General features: G+C 43.2%; 1 protein-coding gene across 2 annotated transcripts in view; it reads right to left on the bottom strand.

Annotated features, from left to right (window-relative positions):
- The window catches only part of STXBP6 (syntaxin binding protein 6), a 62,074-nt gene that overhangs the window by 21,202 nt on the left and 22,675 nt on the right, over positions 1-18,197 (bottom strand). For both annotated transcript variants that reach the window (XM_056545793.1, XM_056545794.1), the window contains exon 2: positions 10,528-10,709. In XM_056545793.1, coding sequence (XP_056401768.1) covers positions 10,528-10,681 — 154 coding nt within the window. In that variant the 5' untranslated portion in view covers positions 10,682-10,709. The remainder of the gene's footprint in view (positions 1-10,527; positions 10,710-18,197) is intronic.

The following is an 18,197-nucleotide window of genomic DNA, read 5'->3' as shown; positions in this document are numbered from 1 at the left end:
GCACGCCTAGAAACGTCTCTCATACAAATGAAGACCTGCTCCAGACTATTGTTGTGTATGCCCATGTGCCTTGCTGTAAAGCATCTCTCTGAATGCTGTTAAAACAGCGGCCCCCATTATAATGTACCCCCAAAAAATAAAAGAAAATGTAGGCAATATGGTAATTCTGTACTATTTTTTAGTATCTTACCAAACATTATACATTTTAACTGTAAAGACAATTTTGGTCATTTACATTGCATCATCCTTTTCCATAGCACTGTACAATGCAATTCAAGGAAGAAAACAAATAATAAATTATATATATATATATATATATATATATATATATATATAAATAAAAAATAAATCATATCTTACCGAGGGCCAAAGTAAACCCACTATAAATAGGGTTAGGGTGAACAATAGGGAATATCCCTGACTTCCTGTGAGCGGTGATGGTAATTAGGAGCATTTGATGCATTGACCCGCAACACACATAAATTAGGACTTAATCCTGCTGCAGGGTCCTATGGGAAATGCCGCCAGTATGATGGATGAACAAGCGCTCTACTGCAACATTGCCAAGGTTTATTTCAGGTGTGCAGGGAGGAGAAGAGAGAGAAAGGAATAAAACTGACAGAGAGCCCAAGTGAATTCGGAAGGGGGGGGGGGGGTAGTTAATCAGGAAGAGAGAGATATGGAGCGGGCATTACACAAATCATAGAGAATTTATTTTTTTTTAATCCAGTAAACAAAATGACGTGTCTTGGCAACGTCTGGCTAATTCATGATAGCAGAGATCATTTTTCATAATCCGTTTTATTGTTACTCCAAGAGGCGTCCCCAGACCCAAGACAAAGACCAGCCGGTCCACAGCCTGCCCAGTGCCATCTCCTATTCATTCATCACACATCATTTATAGGCATCAGGAATGCTGCATCAATAAGCCAAATGGTCTGGCATAAAGAATGGTACCGTTCAATGCTTTCCCTGCCAAGGACATTCACAATATGACTTTAAGCCCCTGACATGTCATATATATATGTGAGGTGGCATCCAGAAAAAACTTAAAGGGGTGTAAAACTATTATTATTATTATTATTATTATTATTATTATTATTATTTTTTCAAATCAACTGGTGCCAGAAAAGTTAAACAGATTTATAAATTACTTCTATAAAAAAAATCTTAATCCTTCTAGTACTTATCAGTTGCTAAAGAGAAAGTTGTGTAGTTCTTTTCTGTCTGACCACAGTGCTCTCTGCTGACACCTCTCTCCGTGTCAGGAACTGTCCAGAGCAGGAGAGGTTTGCTATGGGAATTTGCTCCTGCTCTGGACAGTTCCTGACACACCGGGAGTACCCCTTTAATGGTCTGAAGAGGCAAACCATATGCTGTGAAACGTGTTCTTCTGTATAAGTTGGGAATAAATCGTTCTTGTGTGCTAAAACAGTACTTGCTACTGACGAGTGAAAGCTTCGTGTTGTCAGTGACACTAGTATTTACTCATTATTGTTGTGCAGAGGTGTAAATGAGTCCACCTGAATAATGTATAGTCACACCGAGGGCCAAAGAAGATCGAGAAGAGTCACAATGGTAGGAGACAGAGACAGGGAGAGAGACAGACCAAGAACAGACAGAGTGAGAGCAAGGTAATGAGAGAGAGAGCATGAAAGTAACTCCAGCTCTCCCATAGAAATACATAGAGGGGGTGTGTCGGGCACAGCTTCATCTGGTAGTCAACACAGCCCAATGCATAGGGAGGGCCGGAGCAGCGGGCAGGAGATCACAGGGGTCCCAGCAGACCCCCCCGCGATCAGACATTTATCACCTATCCTGTTGTTAAAGGGGTACTCCTCCCCTATACATCTTATCCCCTATCCAAAGGATAGGGGATAAGATGTCTGATCACAGGGGTCCTGCCGCTGGGGACCCCCACGATCTCGGCTGCGGCACCCCAGACATATAGTGCACGGAGCGAACTTCGCTCCGTGCTGGATGACTGGCGATGCAGGGTGGTGGCTCGTGAATTCACACCCCCTCCCACAGACTTGCATTGAGGGGGTGTGGCCGTGAAGTCACGAGCCTTCGGCGCTGAACCCGAGGCTCTAAAAGGAACGCCGAGTGCAGCACGGAGACCGCGGGGATCAGACATCTTATCCCTATCCTTTGGATAGGGGATAAGATGTCTAGGGGCGGAGTACCCCTTTAAGTACCGGAGTTCCCCTTTAAATTGCCATATTCGGACCCCTAACAGTGCTATGTGGCATCTGTTTTTTTTACGTTATCTGTAGTTTTAATATTGGTATTCATTTGGAGTAGATCAAACTTTTTGACAAAAATAAATAAATAAATAAAAAATAAAAAACGCAGTTACATAAAGAAAAGATTGTCTCAAAGCCTCTGGCAGGAAAAGGGTCAAATCCTGCATCATAGTTTTAGATATCAATGAAGCAAACAATCCAGTCAATGCCGTACTGTACCTAGAATGTAACCCGCCATTTCATCCAGTATCGTTCAATGAAGCATTTGACCTAAAGCCCTAAGTAGATAGAAGGGAATCAGATAACATTGTAAACAGCAACAATGTCTCCTGGCATGTGACCTATGGAAGTCACTGACAGCAACCAGACCCCTTCTTATAGAAGACTGGAGGGGAAGACCCCAGTACATGCAGTATCTGCTACAATCATGGATGTATTTACTGTGTGAACGTGACCTTACTGCTCCCGAAGGGGGGCGTGAACAGTTTTTAGTATGCAAAGTGTTGGGGTCTTCCAGGATTTTCTTTTATTTGACTATGCTACAGGGGCTGTAAAGTTAGTGTAGTTCATAATATAGTGTCTGTTCCTGTGTGTGACTTTTACCCCAATATTTATTTTTACCAGCATACAAAATGACTGCTGTCTCAGATTTTTTCCAGGTTCCAACGTGGCCGAGACCTGACTCACTAGTCAGCGAATGACAGGGAGCCTGTCTGCTTCAATGGGTGGCGCGATCGTTTGGTGGGAGAGAGATCAATCTGCAACTAATGCAACAGCTGTAGGCACCCCAATTGAAAACCACAGGTCTTTTGAATGGATGCAGCTCATTTATGTTTCAATGGGTGGGGTGGCTTATGTGTGGGAGGGAGGAAAATGGGATTTGTAGGAAACTCCAACAGGAAATACCAGTTCACAAAAAGCTAGCCACAGTGTTATGGTAATCTCACAGCATAGCCATTTACCCCAAGACAAGTGCAGATCCTTCCTAAGCATGTCCATTACTATCTGCCAGGTACGTACTAAAATCACCTTATTGTAGATAATCCCTTTAATGCCTGGGTATCTCCAGATCCCTTTGGCCATATCCACATGGCAGAATTTTTTGTAGAATGTCTGGAAAACGGGAGTAAAAAAAAAAAAAAAAAATATATATATATATATATATATATATATATATATATATATATATATATATATATATTTTTTTTTTTTTACCTTCACGATATTTTTGCAAAGTCAGAAAAACAAACGTGCGTATTTTGCTGCAGATGTCATGCAGCTGATTTAGTTATCTATTGATATCAATGCAGCTGCAGCAAAATACGCACAAAAAACTAATTAGGGACTCATTAGGGTTATAGGTTAAACTTGATAGACTCTGTTTTTTTTTTCAACCTTATGAACTATGTGAACATGCCCTAAGGGTAGGGTTACACCTTAGTGCATTTGCAGCGTATATGACGCTTGCTGCGTATGCAAGCTTTGAATTTTAATTGCATTAAGCGATCACTGCAGGAGTCACTGCCTTTAAACAAAGAACACACTAACAGCTGTTGAGGTGGGGGGGGGGGGGAGAAATATCAAATACCCTGTGGAATAAAGAAGAAGGTGCGTATTTCACACACCAAAACTTGCTGGGGTTTCAATGCGAGATTGCAGCATATTGGCGTGCATTAAATACGCTGCGGATGTGTGACCCTACCTTATAGGGGTACTCCGGTGGATTTTTATTTTTTTTTTAATCCTTCCAGTACTTATTAGCTGCTGAATACCACAGAGGAATTTTTCTTCTTTTTGGAACACAGAGCTCTCTGCTAACATCATGACCACAGTGCTCTCTGCTGACATCTCTGTCCATTTTAAGTACTGCCCAGAGTAGGAGAAAATCCCCATAGAAAACATATGCTGCTCTGGACAGTTCCTAAAATGAACAGATATGTCAGCAGAGAGCACTGTGCTCGTGATGTCAGCAGAGAGCTCTGTGTTCCAAAAAGAAAATAATTTCCAATTTTTAATAGAAGTAATTTACAAATCTGTTTAACTTTCTGGCAATAACTAAATAAAAAGAGGTTTCCCCCGGAGTACCCCTTTAAAGGAAAACGGTCACCCGTTTATCCGCACTATAACCGGGTGACCTACCTACCTGCAGTCCAGAGCCCCGATCCTCCAAAGGTCCCCCTCTTCCAGCGCTGACTTGCGCTCTGAGGCAGGCCCACCGGCTAGATTTAGATATTCATAAGCGCTGGTCACGTGAGCGCTCAGTAGGCAGGAGCGCTCACGTAACCAGAGCTTATGAATATTTAAATCCAGCCGGCGGGCCTGCCTCAAAGCGCAAGTCAGCGCTGGAAGAGGGGGACCTTTGGAGGATCGGGGCTCTGGACTGCAGGAAGGTATAGCAGTCAGAGACTCCACATCGATCTCCTGTTCACCCGCACTATAACCCGGTGTATTGGTTTATAGTGCGGGTAAACGGGTGACCGTTTTCCTTTAAAAAGGAGTATTCCAGTGTCCCCAAAAAGTGATATAATGCTGGGGCTGTAGAGAATTGAAAACATTAATAATACTTACCTACCCCTGGTCCCCTGCTGCTTCCATTTCGATCCTTCCGTTCCCCCAATGCTCAATTCTTGTGCTTGCTTCCAAAACCAAAAAGTCAAAGCAGGACCTGTCCCCTTAGCCAATTAGTGGCCACAGGTGGATAGGTCCTGCTTTGACCTTTCATCTCAGAAGCAGGCAGAATGGATGAATATTGGGGGGAGCTGAATCCCCCATTCAGCTCCTTCCGGTAGCAGCAGTGGTACCTACGAGGAATAGGGGTAGGCAAGTATTTATTTTTAATATTTTTTTTTTTACAAGACACCCATACACATTCTACTTATGTATTCTAATAAGTTAACGATAGCACAATACATTTCACATAATAATAAAAGTGCTGCATAGCTCAGAGGTCCTAAACAATTAATGTTAGACACAAATCTACACTAAATAGCAAACTGTACTTCCTAATGCAGAGGGGGTAATGACAAGGCCGCTCTGCAGTTTAGAAAACAGACTCAAAGTAGCTTTTCTATCTTCATTGAGAAAGGATTGTGCTTTCATATTGATGGCCAAGGACAAGGCTTTAATGTAGCCGTTTTCTGTTCTTTTCAAATTAAATTTCTTCTGGGTCAGATCCTGGCACACTCCCACTGCACTGAACACAAACACGCCGCGGCTGCCAAATACCAGAGTGCCAGTCAGTGTCCTACACTGCTGCCAACAGGGAGATAAGACTGGAAAGTATCCAGAGCTAAGGCGAGACACGTATGACAACTCTGTACAACTAAACTCATTTCTAAGTAATGTCCGTGTGTGCATTATCCTCTAATGCAGCTGGATTCATAACAAAATACATGACCAATGTTATTGAGCGCAGAATACTTTAGAGACCACTAAAAGCAGGCTATGCTAGCTGTCAATTTATTCACTATACTGGAGAAATCCATTAAAAAAGGAAAAATTATATATTTCTGCAAATTGGTTACATAAAAATATTAGTTTCCTGTTTTTTAAAGACATTTTTTTTTTTTTTTGCTAATAGGGACTAGGATTACATTCATACATTCCAAAATGGAAAACTCTTAGAACCCTAACAATTCTTATCACTAAGAGACACCATGAGCGGATGACAAAGTGTTGCGCTGCTTTGATCCCCCCCTCCCCCCCGAATGTCGTCTGTAATCTGTTTAGGATCCTGCAAGTGTAGCCTCCCAGTAGATACGACAATAGGTGGCAGGGTTGGAAGCTAACAGCTCTTACCTCCACCACTCTGTGGCCGCTGTACACAAGGTCCTGATACTAGGGTCACCTTGCGTGCTAGTGTGGGTGGGCGGCCTGGTAGGCGCCTACTTATTGCAATGGAATGGGACTGTGTAGGGCCCCCAAGCCGGGGCCGGCTGCTATCAGCCCACTGGGGTGGCACTGGGGTGCCAAAACAGAGAAACAGCAAAAATCTAGTTGGTAATTAAGGACTTTTCAAGCATGTTGTTAAGGGGTTAATTCAGTTCCAGAGCAAAGTTGCAGTGACCAAAGTATATGGTCTCACTGCATTTCACTAGTGTCTATTGTACACAGCAGGGTCTTGTGTGTATGTAAACAGATGAATGTACAATCTCCAGCATCTTGGTTTGTGTCAAATTTAGGAAGGAAATCCAGACTTCTGGCATCAGTTATGAGAGAACGTGCTTACAAAAGGAGACTTCCCCTAGTTGGATACAGGAGGAGTACATTTACTAGAGATAATATATCACTGAGGTACTGATACAATACTTAAAAGGGAACCCGTCATCACTTTTATGCTGTTTAAAACACAAGTCACCAGGGTGGTCCCCTGTCCAGGTTATAGGGAGAGATCTATCAATTGAGGCCAGCTGTGGGAGGGGGCAAGAAGCTGCCGGGAACCGCCGTGATGACATATGGTTCGGAGAGCTTGAAAGTAATGGACAGGTTCCCTTTAAATGGGTTGTCTGGATAAATATTTTTGTATTAAAAATGCTCATGGTGTGTGCAGAGGGGGAATAAAAACTTGGTACTCACCTGTTCCGTAGATACTTGTCCCCACTGCCGTGCTCTTTCTCCTTGCTTCTCAATACTTAGGAAATGCCTGCAAATAATGGCTGCATTAAGCAATGACCCACCTCAACCAGTGAATTATTGGCTGAGCAGGCACTGAAGAGTGGCACCAGTGTGGGATCAGTAGCAGGTGAATACCAGTGTACTGTATTTATCCCCCCCCCCCCCCCCCCACCATGGCTGTCTGGCCCCCACTACAGTCACTACACGGAACACAGCACACATAATTAAAGTTTTTGCCCCTTTAATGGATTGCTCCAATAGTTAGAGGGTACTACAAAGAGCCCTACAACTAAGAAATGGGGGGGGGGGCACACAATCTTCCTGCAGTAGTAGACAGGCATGTGATCACCCCCATAGCTATTACTGACATTTTTAAGGAATGTGCCCTTCATAACTTGTGGGGGCATCACGACTATGGGCCAGATGTCAGAGGACAATAACATTTTTGCACGGTTTATCTATTAACTATTTACTCCACTCCTCTCCATATTGATTCTCGTCTTACTACGCCATTATTATGTCCTTATGTGTACAGCTCTTTTGATATTCTGTTTACCCATACCTGGTAAAGACCTCGATAGCCTCAAAAGTCTAGTATTCATTTAGCTAGCTAATACTGTACTCTGATTTTTCTTTAACAATACTGTCCCAGAGTCTTACAGCGGTGGCTTTGAAGTATTGTGCATTTTGTCTAAATAGACAACGGTGCTAAAATCTAAAAGGCCTACACCCTTTTAAAACATCCAATTCTAGACCCCATAAGAAACCTGACTTCTGAAATGTTTTGTATACTATGGGGGAAAATTTATGTCTACAAATGGTAAAAAAAGAAACGGTACTCTGATTTTTTTTTTTTATTCTAATTGTTAAATATTCAAAAGCAACACTACTGAAGTCTAGGTGAATAAGTAAGAGCCAATGGGAACTAGACTTATGTAGTCCTCAAAAATAGTCCAACCTTATCCCAATGAAAGTATGAAATTATTGAATGCAATTTTAAAAATTACGGTACTAATTCTGTACATAATCTAACAATGGCAGAAATAAAATAAGCATGAATCTGTAAGGCTGCTGATGTAAACCAGACTTCAGCCAGTTAATACATGTTCAAAATGAAACTTCTACAACAAGTATTTCTACACTGGACCGGGGTCTTTACCAGGTACATCTGGTGTAAATTGGGTGTAGCCCAATTTGAGACCACGTTTTTTGTTGTTGTTTAAATGTTATACTTGGAGGTGTGTAAACTCCATATGGTAATGCGCCTTGAACATTTTCCAGGCAGCATTAGGGTTGCACCTGTGAGGCCATGCACCTATATCAGCCAACTTGGGTGGGACTTGTAGCCTCTCTCCCCCCTTCCATTGTATGTGTGCTCAGTCACACTGGAGGGCAACTGGGAGCAGGTTGCATGTCCACCTAGTGCTGCTGTAATTGCCCACTGGCCCCTGGTTTTTGCATTTTACGTACAGGTAGGTTAGCGTTAGGTCCCGTGCCATCTGAGAAACCTTGGCGTTGGTGTGCGGGCTCTGGTGTGTCCTTCATATAAGGATACACTGGCGAATGTCTTAATTTTAACATCAGTGTTGAGGGATAGCCAATGTCATTGTATACATCTACCACAGTAGTGCACCTAAATTTCTGTATTGTATTATCTCTTAAAACTAGACATGTATCCAGAAATACCATCAAGTTGCATCAAAACAATAATACACACCTAGTCAACGAAAGTTAATGTTCAAACCCCCAAAACAAAGAGGTCCTACTACTAGGGGTCCTTGACTCCCCTTTTTATAAAGAAATGGAGCCATTACAATATCTGGCAAGGGAAGGAAATCGGGGACCCCTGCTGCCCTCAAACTAATGCAGCAATTGGCTTAGCAATCTGCATTGAACTTTTGATAATAAAGCACATACAAGAATATAAAAATAGAAAAGAACAAAAAAAAAAAGGTAAGACTCTAACCTTTCTATTTTGAGAGCACAAATTACCGGACAGTACTCTACTGAAAACCAACAAATCTAAACATTTCCCTATAGAATGTCTTTTTACAATTTACACATTAAACCGCTATATTTTAGAAGCCTTTAAAAAAAAAAAAAAAGGTTTCTATTAGAAGACACATAATTTAGGAGCTCAAGAAGGGGGCGTAAGGAATGAGCCCTTTGCATTGATTTCATGTCAAGCAGAAGACATGCTTTACAATGTGGTGCTTGGGGTCCGTGAACATGCAAAGAGGAACTGTTTCATTTTACAGACACTGTAGGATAAAGAGACGCTCCTGCTTGATATATTAATTGGTAGCCTGCGACACCATCCGCACATCTCTATGGAAATGCACAAGACACTTTGCCATTATAAGAGGTACCTGTCTGCTGAGCGCTTTCTGGCGCTACTCGACTAAGTTGCACAGGAAAACAGTAATGCACACTTTTTTTTTTTTTTTAGATCACAATAGATTGAAATTTGACAATTTGGAAAAGAAACAAATATTGTTAAAGGGGTATTCCACCCATAGACATCTTATCCTCTATCCACAGAATGCAGGGTGCTGCACGGAGATCGCAAGGATTCCAAGCGGCGGGACCCCCGCAATCTCCGTGCAGCCCCCGACATTCTGTGCTGGGTGCTGCTCCAGTCTCGGAAATACTGGATTTCCGGGGCTGAAGACATAATGTTGCGCCATGCCCCCTCGAGACGTCACACCACGCCCCCTCCTTTCATTTCTATGGGAGGGGGCGTAGAGTCACATCATGTATCGTCCCATAGAAATTAATGGAGGGGGCGTGGCATGAAAAAATGCCTCCAGTCTCGGAAATCCAGCGTTTCCGAGACTGGAGCAGCGTCCGGCACAAAATGCTGCGTGCTGCACGGAGATCGCAGGGGTCCCAGTGGCGGGACCCCCGCGATCAGACATCTTATGCCCTTTCCTTAGGATCCTGTGTCAAGTGACAAGGTTGGACACACAATGTAAGTCCATGGGGCCACCTTGGTCTCATAGAAAAAGAAAAGGCAACAATGTTGACATCATGCCTAGGTTCTTATCGGTCAGGCATGCGCAGTAGACAGGTGCAAACCTAACCCACCAAGGTAGTTTATATGGCTAAGATCCGTCTGTGATCGAATCTCACATAGGCATAGTAAAATTATACAACTGCTGTTATCCTTATGAGCGCAACGTTTCCCATATGGATTGTCCCAAGGTAGCTAAGTATCTTGTTGCTGTCTATTTCTTTGTAACTTGTTGCTCTTGCTGCTTTGTATTTGGCTTTTGTGTGTGTGAAACTATTTGTTCTCACAGTCTGTGAATCCGCCATGAAACTATTTTTTTTACTTATTATTATGATCTAAACCTGGTTTTGGCTTCAAAACTGCATCACAAAAACAGGACGTGTGAGGGTACCCTTAATGGGCACTAGTAACACAATGAGACACTGGGCAACTTCAAAAGGGATGCAACTATGAACACTAACTATGTGGGACAAACGTGCAAAGCCAGGAACACTTCAAGGACAATTATAAAACAAGATGATAAGAACAAAAAAATTAATTAATCTTTCATATAAGATAGGACCAGGGACTATTCAAAGTATTGAGAAGATTGGGCAGTCTAGATGGGCTGAATGGTTCTCATCTGCCGACACATTTTATACTTATATTATCTACCTGATAAGCAAATGTATGTGCGGTATTCTCCTTGACCTCCTGTTGCTAGGAACGGAATTTTTTTCTTGGTCCTTCGTTTCACGAGCACAGCCCCCAGCATGCGCTCGTCTTGGGGAGAGAAGACCTCCTTACTAATGGTGGATTTAGCGGTCATGGCGTATGGGATTAAGGTGGAACTTCACCTAGAGGGGTTTTGAAAAAACAAGGGGGAAAGGTCAGAGTTGTGCAAACCAAAAACTTATTTATTATACACTAAAGTAAAGCAAGCTGATATTATGTTACTAAAAAATCATATTCTTTATTGAAAATCTATTAAAAATACACTTTATCAATATAAGATATTCATACAAGTACAGACACAAAAAAGCTAGTACAGCACCTTATAAGGGGTACTCTGCTGCCCAGCATTTGGAAGAAACTGTTCCGAACACTGGAGCCGGCATCGGGAGCTCATGACATCATAGCCCCACCCCTTATGACATCACACCCCGCCCCCTCAATGCAAGTCTATGGAAGGGGGCATGACAGCCATCACGCCCCCTCCCATAGACTTGCATTGAGGGGGCGGGGCGTGACATCATGAGGGGGCGGGGCTATGACGTCACAAGCTCCCCGCGCCGGCTCCAGTGTTCGGAACAGTTTCCAAATGCTGGGCAGCGGAGTATCCCTTTAATAACAGGTATCCTCAAAATGTACAGCTGTCAGCAGTACAGCAATAATCATAATCCCAAAATAGGGGTCCCACATTTTGCGAATACATCTGAATAAATCATAGAATACATCTATATTACAATTCATATAGGTTGTTTTAATGCATATAAAATTATAAAGCTAGCAAAAACACACACATTATATACTGTATATCACATCTACTGCTAGATCTTTGCTGCAGCCATTGATATTACAGCCCTTTACACTCTCCACTATGTCTAATGAAGCTGCAGACAACAGACTAATAGCTATTCCCGCATGGCCGACCACGACGTCAAATCCATTCTCTACTGCTCCTCCGGTGCGGCTGCAAGTTTATACAGCTCGTGCCAGTCCCAAAGTTAGAGCATTTTAACCACTGAAATATCTGGTGTCTATTTTTTTTTTTTTGCAAATATTAATTTGGCTCTTAACTTTTTTTTTCCTTTTCACAATAAGGCTATGTTCACGCTGTGGAACATTTTCGGAATGTCTGCCTGGAAAACAGTGCTTTTCAACCAGTGGGCCTCCTCCAGCTGTGGCAAAACTACTACTCCCAGCCTTCGGCTGTCCGGGCATGCTGCGAATTGTAGTTTTGCAAGAGCTGGAGGCACATGTTTAGTAAACACTTTTTTGGAGAGGATATGCTACTACAGGGGGGGGGGGGGGTTGTGGTGACGGGTGGTGAGGGGGTCATAAAAAATAATGAAGGGCTCAAAACTTGCATAAGTGTGCATGTAAAGATTTTAGCTAATTTTGTGAAGTCTGCCCAACTTGCAATGAGTTTAAATAGCAACATCAACAACAACTAATTAATAAATAATAATAATAATAATAATAATAATAATAATAAATAGGCCACTGGGTCGTTCCCCCAGTGAGCATGGTGTCTTGGAGGCAGTGGTCACCGCCCGGCGCTATGCCAGTGTTAGGTTAGGGACCCACTCTGACTAGGTGGCCTTGACGTGGAGAGTGTACTTTTTGATCAAAATGTATAATAACAACCTGTTTTTTTTTTATTTTTATTATGCTGCGAAGCAAGTAGATCAAAATACAAATGGTGGATGTGCGGCTATGTTGGGAGGAAACCGGAGTACTCAGTGAAAACCGACACAAACACAGGGAGGACATACAAGCTCCTTGGTAGGATTGGAACCTCGGACGCCAGTGCTTAGAGTAATTTTACATGTAGGATCACACCGGCCAACAGCAGTCACAAGAGCGAGCCCCCTGCTGCGGCCAGGTAGCTCTGTGTGTGCACCCGTAGCAGTGCATTTCCTGCATCTGCTAAGAGCAAGCGGGAAATCCGCCGCAACGAGCAGACACACAGAGCTACCTGGCTGCAGCAGGGAGCTCGCTTCTGTGACTGCTGTTGGACCATGTGACCCTACATGTAAAATGCGCTCTCTGTCTAGGGTCACGTCACAGGTGCTTTATTTTGCGGCCTATTTTTTGCAGCTGATTTTGCTAACTGCTTGACTTCAATAGGTAAGAAAATACACAGCACCAAATACGTAGAAAAATACAGCACTTGTGACCCTATCCTAAAAAAATAAATAAAGAAAAAACCTTTTTCATTTTAGCATAATGTATCTGCAGTGTTCATCTGTAGAGCGCAGAAGAATATAACTTGGCACCAGAACCAGAGTTATCTATACGACGTACCGGTCACCGTGTACCATGATGAGCAGATCTATCTGCAGACACAGAACCTTCCCTTAGGCAGGAAACATTCATCAGCATCTGCAGGAGGGAAGGTTCCAAGCGCAGAATGGAAGCAGGACATCTGTTCAGGCAGCCACCTCCTGACACAGGTAATAATAAGGAAGAATGCCGCAGATACACCGCGCTGACAGCCGGCGGAGGGGTGGGCGCCGCTCAGGGGGAGAAGGTAGAACAGATCAGCAATATAAGTCACATACATTTCCTTTTCCCATTTATTGTTTATAGAGATATAGCATTTGTAGATACAGTGGGGCAAAAAGTATTTAGTCAACCACCAATTGTGCAAGTTCTCCCACTTAAAAACATGAGAGGCCTGTAATTTTCATCATAGGTATACCTCAACTATGAGAGACATAATGAGAAAAAATAAATAAATCATGAAATCACATTGTCTGATCTTCCAAGAAATTTGCAAATTATGGTGGAAAAGTAAATATTTGGTCACCTACAAACAAGCAAGATTTCTGGCTCTCTCGGACCTGTAACTTCTGTAAGAGTCTCCTCTGTCCTCCACTTGTTACCTGTATTAATGGCTCCTGTTTCAACTTGTTATAAGTATAAAAGACACCTGTCCACAACCTCAAACAATCACACTCCAAAGTCCACTATGTCCAAGACCAAAGAGCTGTCGAAGGACACCAGAAACAAAATTGTAGACCTGCACCAGGCTATGAAGACTGAATCTGCAATAGGCAAGCGGCTTGGTGTGAAGAAATCAACGGTGGGAGCAATTATTGGAAAATGGAAGATATAAAAGACCACTGATAATCTCCCTCGATCTGGGCCTCCATGCAAGATCCCAAACCGTGGTGTCAAAATGATCACAAGAACGGTGAGCAAAAATCCCAGGACCACACAGGGGGGGACCTAGTGAATGACCTGCATAGAGCTTGGACCAAAGTAACAAAGCCTACCATCAGTAACACACTATGCCACCAGGGACTCAAATCATGCAGTGCCGGATGTGCCCGGCTAGAGAGCATTTGGATGATCCAGAAGGAGAAAGAAAGGAGGAGGAGAAAGAATGCTGAGTTGCATCCAAAGAACACCATACCTACTGTGAAGCATGGGGGTGGAAATATCATGCTTTGGGGCTGCTTTTCTGCTAAGGGACCAGGATGACTAATCCGTGTAAAGGAAAGAATGAATGGGCCACGTATCATGAGATTTTGAGTGAAAACCTCCTTCCATCAGCAAGAGCATTGAAGATGAAACATGGCTGGGTCTTTCAGCATGACAATGATCCCAAACACACCACCTGGGCAACGAAGGAGTGGCTTTGTAAGAAGCATCTTAAGGTCCTGGAGTGGCCTAGCCAGTCTCCAGATCTGAACCCCATAGAAAACCTTTGTAGGGAGATGAAAGTCTGTGTTGCCCAGCGACGGCCCCAAAACATCACTGCTCTAGAGGAGATCTGCATGGAGGAATGGGCCAAAATACCAGCAACAGTGTGTGAAGACTTACAGAAAACATTTGACCTCTGTCATTGCCAACAAAGGGTATATAACAAAGTATTGAGATGAGCTTTTGTTATTGACTAAATACTTATCTTCCACCATAATTGGCAAATAAATTCTTTGTCTGGTTTTATGGATTTCTTTTTCTCATTCTGTCTCTCATAGTGGAAGTATACCGATGATGAAAATTACAGGCCTCTCATCTTTTTAAGTGGGAGAACTTGCACAATTGGTGGCTGACTAAATTATAGATATAGATTTCTATATATTGTTTATTTCCATAAACGATATATCTATATACTATATATCTAGACTCTGTCCGATCATGCTGGGAGTTGTAGATTTGCAACAGCTGGAGGCACCCTGGTTGGGAAAGACTGGGTTGTTTAAACAGTTTCTGTGACGGAGACCTGGAATGGAGCCTCCAATGCAGATGTGGACCACAGCATACAGTACGACGTATCAAAAGCAACTCTTGACAATAGTCACCTAGAAGTCTGAGCATGGGCTAAAACCATATGACATATGTATGTCAGGCAAGAGGTGAAATAAATATATACACACACACACACACACACACACACATATATACACAGTGGTCCCTCAACATACGATGGCAATCCGTTCCAAACGGACCATCGTTTGTTGAAACCATCTTATGTTAAGGGATCCGTGCAATGTAAAGTATAGGACAGTGGTCTACAACCTGCGGACCTCCAGATGTTGCCAAACTACAACACCCAGCATGCCCGGACAGCCAACGGCTGTCCGGGCATGCTGGGAGTTGTAGTTTTGCAACATCTGGAGGTCCGCAGGTTGAAGACCACTGGCACAGGAAGTTGTACTCACCTGTCCCCGCCGCTCCGGACTGTCACCGCTCGTCACCACAGCCCTGGATGTCGCCTTCCATCGCTGTCGCCGCGTCCCTGGGGTGTCCCGGTGCTCCGGCAAGGCCTCTGCTTCCCCAGCATCCTCGCTCTCCGTCGACACCATCACGTCGCTACGCAAGCCGCTCCAATTGGATGACAGGACGGCGTGCGCAGCGACATGATGACGTCGATGGAGAGCGCCGACGATGCAGGGGATCCCGAAGAGGACGCTCCGGAGCCCGGAGGACAGGTAAGTGTTCGTCACCGGAGCACACGGGGCACCGTAAACGGCTATCCGGTGGCAGCTGAAGCAGTCTGTGCTGCCGGATAGCCGTTAATGCGATGGCCCCGACATACAAAAGCATCGTATGCTGATGCTGCCTTCAACATGCGATGGCCTCTGGGAGGCCATCGCATGTTTAAATTATTGTATGTCGGGGCAATCGTAGGTTGAGGGGTCACTGTGTGTATATTTTTTATTTTTCATTTTTTTGCGGTGGTTGTCTGATCCAGTTTTGCCTTCGCTGGTTTCTATAAATGAGGCCTTATGCATCTGCAGATGCAGGACTTCCTTACTGCTAGTCATCACCACCCACGCTGCACGCGTATCTTCAATAGTATGCAGCCGGCAAACATCTCTGCTCTCACAGGACAATTTGGCGCGTTGATTGACAGGGAACAAGGCTTTCAATCCTCTACTGAGAGATGGTTTTACAGAACACAAAAAGACGAAAGGTTCTCATTATTTATTGAATAGCGATATAATGTGGCCATCGAAAAGCACCACCTGCTAGATTTCACTTTATTACTCATAATAATAATAAATAAAACGAAGAAATATAAATAAATGTTAATGGAGGAAGATTAAAATATTTTTCCTATGAATGTCCCTGTTTGGGAAGCAGGGAGGTCCTACCTTTTCTGCTCCCCAGCACTTTTGCCCTATCTTGGAAGTATAATTTCTGAGACAAAAGGAGGCGGTTGCCAACAGGATCATCGCGTAAGGCAAAACCACTCGTGCACGTAATGTCCAACAGTTGGACGATGTCCCCTCAACATTGGCGTCCTGCTGCAGTTATTGGTCATTGCAGTAAGAACACTTTCGAGACAGCTCAGGGGAGAGAGTAACACTGGGGGCAGCATAGATAGGGCCTTTAAAGGGGTTATCCAGGAAAAAACTTTTATATTTTTTATATATCAACTGGCTCCAGAAAGTTAAACAGATTTGTAAATGACTTCTATTAAAAAATCTTAATCCTTTCAGTACTTATGAGCTTCTGAAGTTAAGGTTGTTCTTTTCTGTCTAAGTGATCTCTGATGACACGTGTCTCGGGAACCGCTCAGTTTAGAAGCAAATCCCCATAGCAAACCTCTTCTAATCTGGGCGGTTCCCGAGACACGTTTCAACTGAGAGCACTTAGACAGAAAAGAACAACCTTAACTTCAGAAACTCATAAGTACTGAAAGGATTAAGATTTTTTAATAGAAGTAATTAATTTCTGGAGCCAGTTGATATATAAAAAATATAAATGTTTTTTCCCGGATAACCCCTTTAATGCTCCCTGGAAAACCCCCTTTAAATTTAGTTACAGGCCCCTCCTGGGAAGTCTACCCACTTTGCTCAGATTCAGTATTGCAAATGCACAATTTGCACACAAAAACCGGTGCTCCGGTGGAAAACTTTTTTTTTTTTTTTTTTTTTTTTTTTTTTAAATCCACTGGTGCCAGAAAGTTAAACAGATTTGTAAATTACTTCTATTAAAAAATCTTAATCGTTCCAGTACTTATTAGCTGCTTAATAGTACAGAGGAAATTATTTTATTTTTTGAACACAGAGCTCTCTGATGAATCACGAGCACAGTGCTCTCTGCTGACATCTCTGTCCATTTTAAGAACTGTCCAGAGTAGGAGAAAATCCCCATAGCAAACATATGCTGCTCTGGACAGTTCCTAAAATGGACAGAGATGTCAGCAGAGAGCACTGTGCTCGTGATGTCAGCAGAGAGCACGGTGTTCCAAAAAGAAAAGAATTTCCTCTGTACTATTAAGCAGCTAATAAGTACTGGTAAGATTTTTTTAAAAGAAGTAATTTACAAATCTGTTTAACTTTCTGGCACCAGTTAATTTAAAAAAAGAAAAAACAAGTTTTCCGCCGGAGTACCCCTTTAAAGGGGTACTCCACTGGCCAGCGTTCGGAATATTTAGTTCTGAACGCTGTGTGCGCACTGCGGGGGTTGGCCACGCCCCCTCGTGATGTCAGTTCACACCCCCTCAATGAAAGTCAATGGGAGGGGCTGCCACCACGCCCCTCCCATAGACTTGCATTAGGGGGCATGGTGTGACATCTTGAGCGGCGTGGTCGACCCCTGCAGGGTGCACATAGCATTCAAAATTAAAAATTCTGAATGCTGGCCAGTGGAGTACCCCTTTAAAAGTATGTCCATCCATTTGGAAGTTATGTTGGAACATACAGTACATACATACACACACACACGTTGAATTTAATAGATAAAGAATGTGGTATAAAAAAAAATAATACCACATTCCATAGTCCAAAATAATGTTCCCCAGGGAATGACAGCTCTTGTGGTACAGTCCCGTTTCTTGCCTACATGTATTCCTGCTGGGTAAGCTTAGAAAAGTTGGCTGTTACGTCATAGACAAGGCGCCTTCATTTCTTGTACTTGGATTACATAGCAGGGAAAGGAAGGATTATGAACGGTGCCCAGGACATAGATTATTTGTGCTGAAGCAGCATGGCTCGCCCAGCAAGAAAAGTGAGATGAGCTGCAAAATGCTAATGGAGTAATTATGCAGGTAGTGGCTCGTATTAGCGCGCAGAGTCTGTGGGCAGATGTCGCTTGCTAATTCTGGAACAGTGGGTGCAGAGAGTCTCGCTCCAGCGTGGGCACAGCAAGGCTGGCACTCA

The sequence above is a fragment of the Hyla sarda genome, chromosome 11 (assembly GCF_029499605.1).
Source record: "Hyla sarda isolate aHylSar1 chromosome 11, aHylSar1.hap1, whole genome shotgun sequence".
Taxonomy (NCBI): Eukaryota; Metazoa; Chordata; class Amphibia; order Anura; family Hylidae; genus Hyla; species Hyla sarda.
This window is presented reverse-complemented; position numbering and strand designations above follow the sequence as displayed.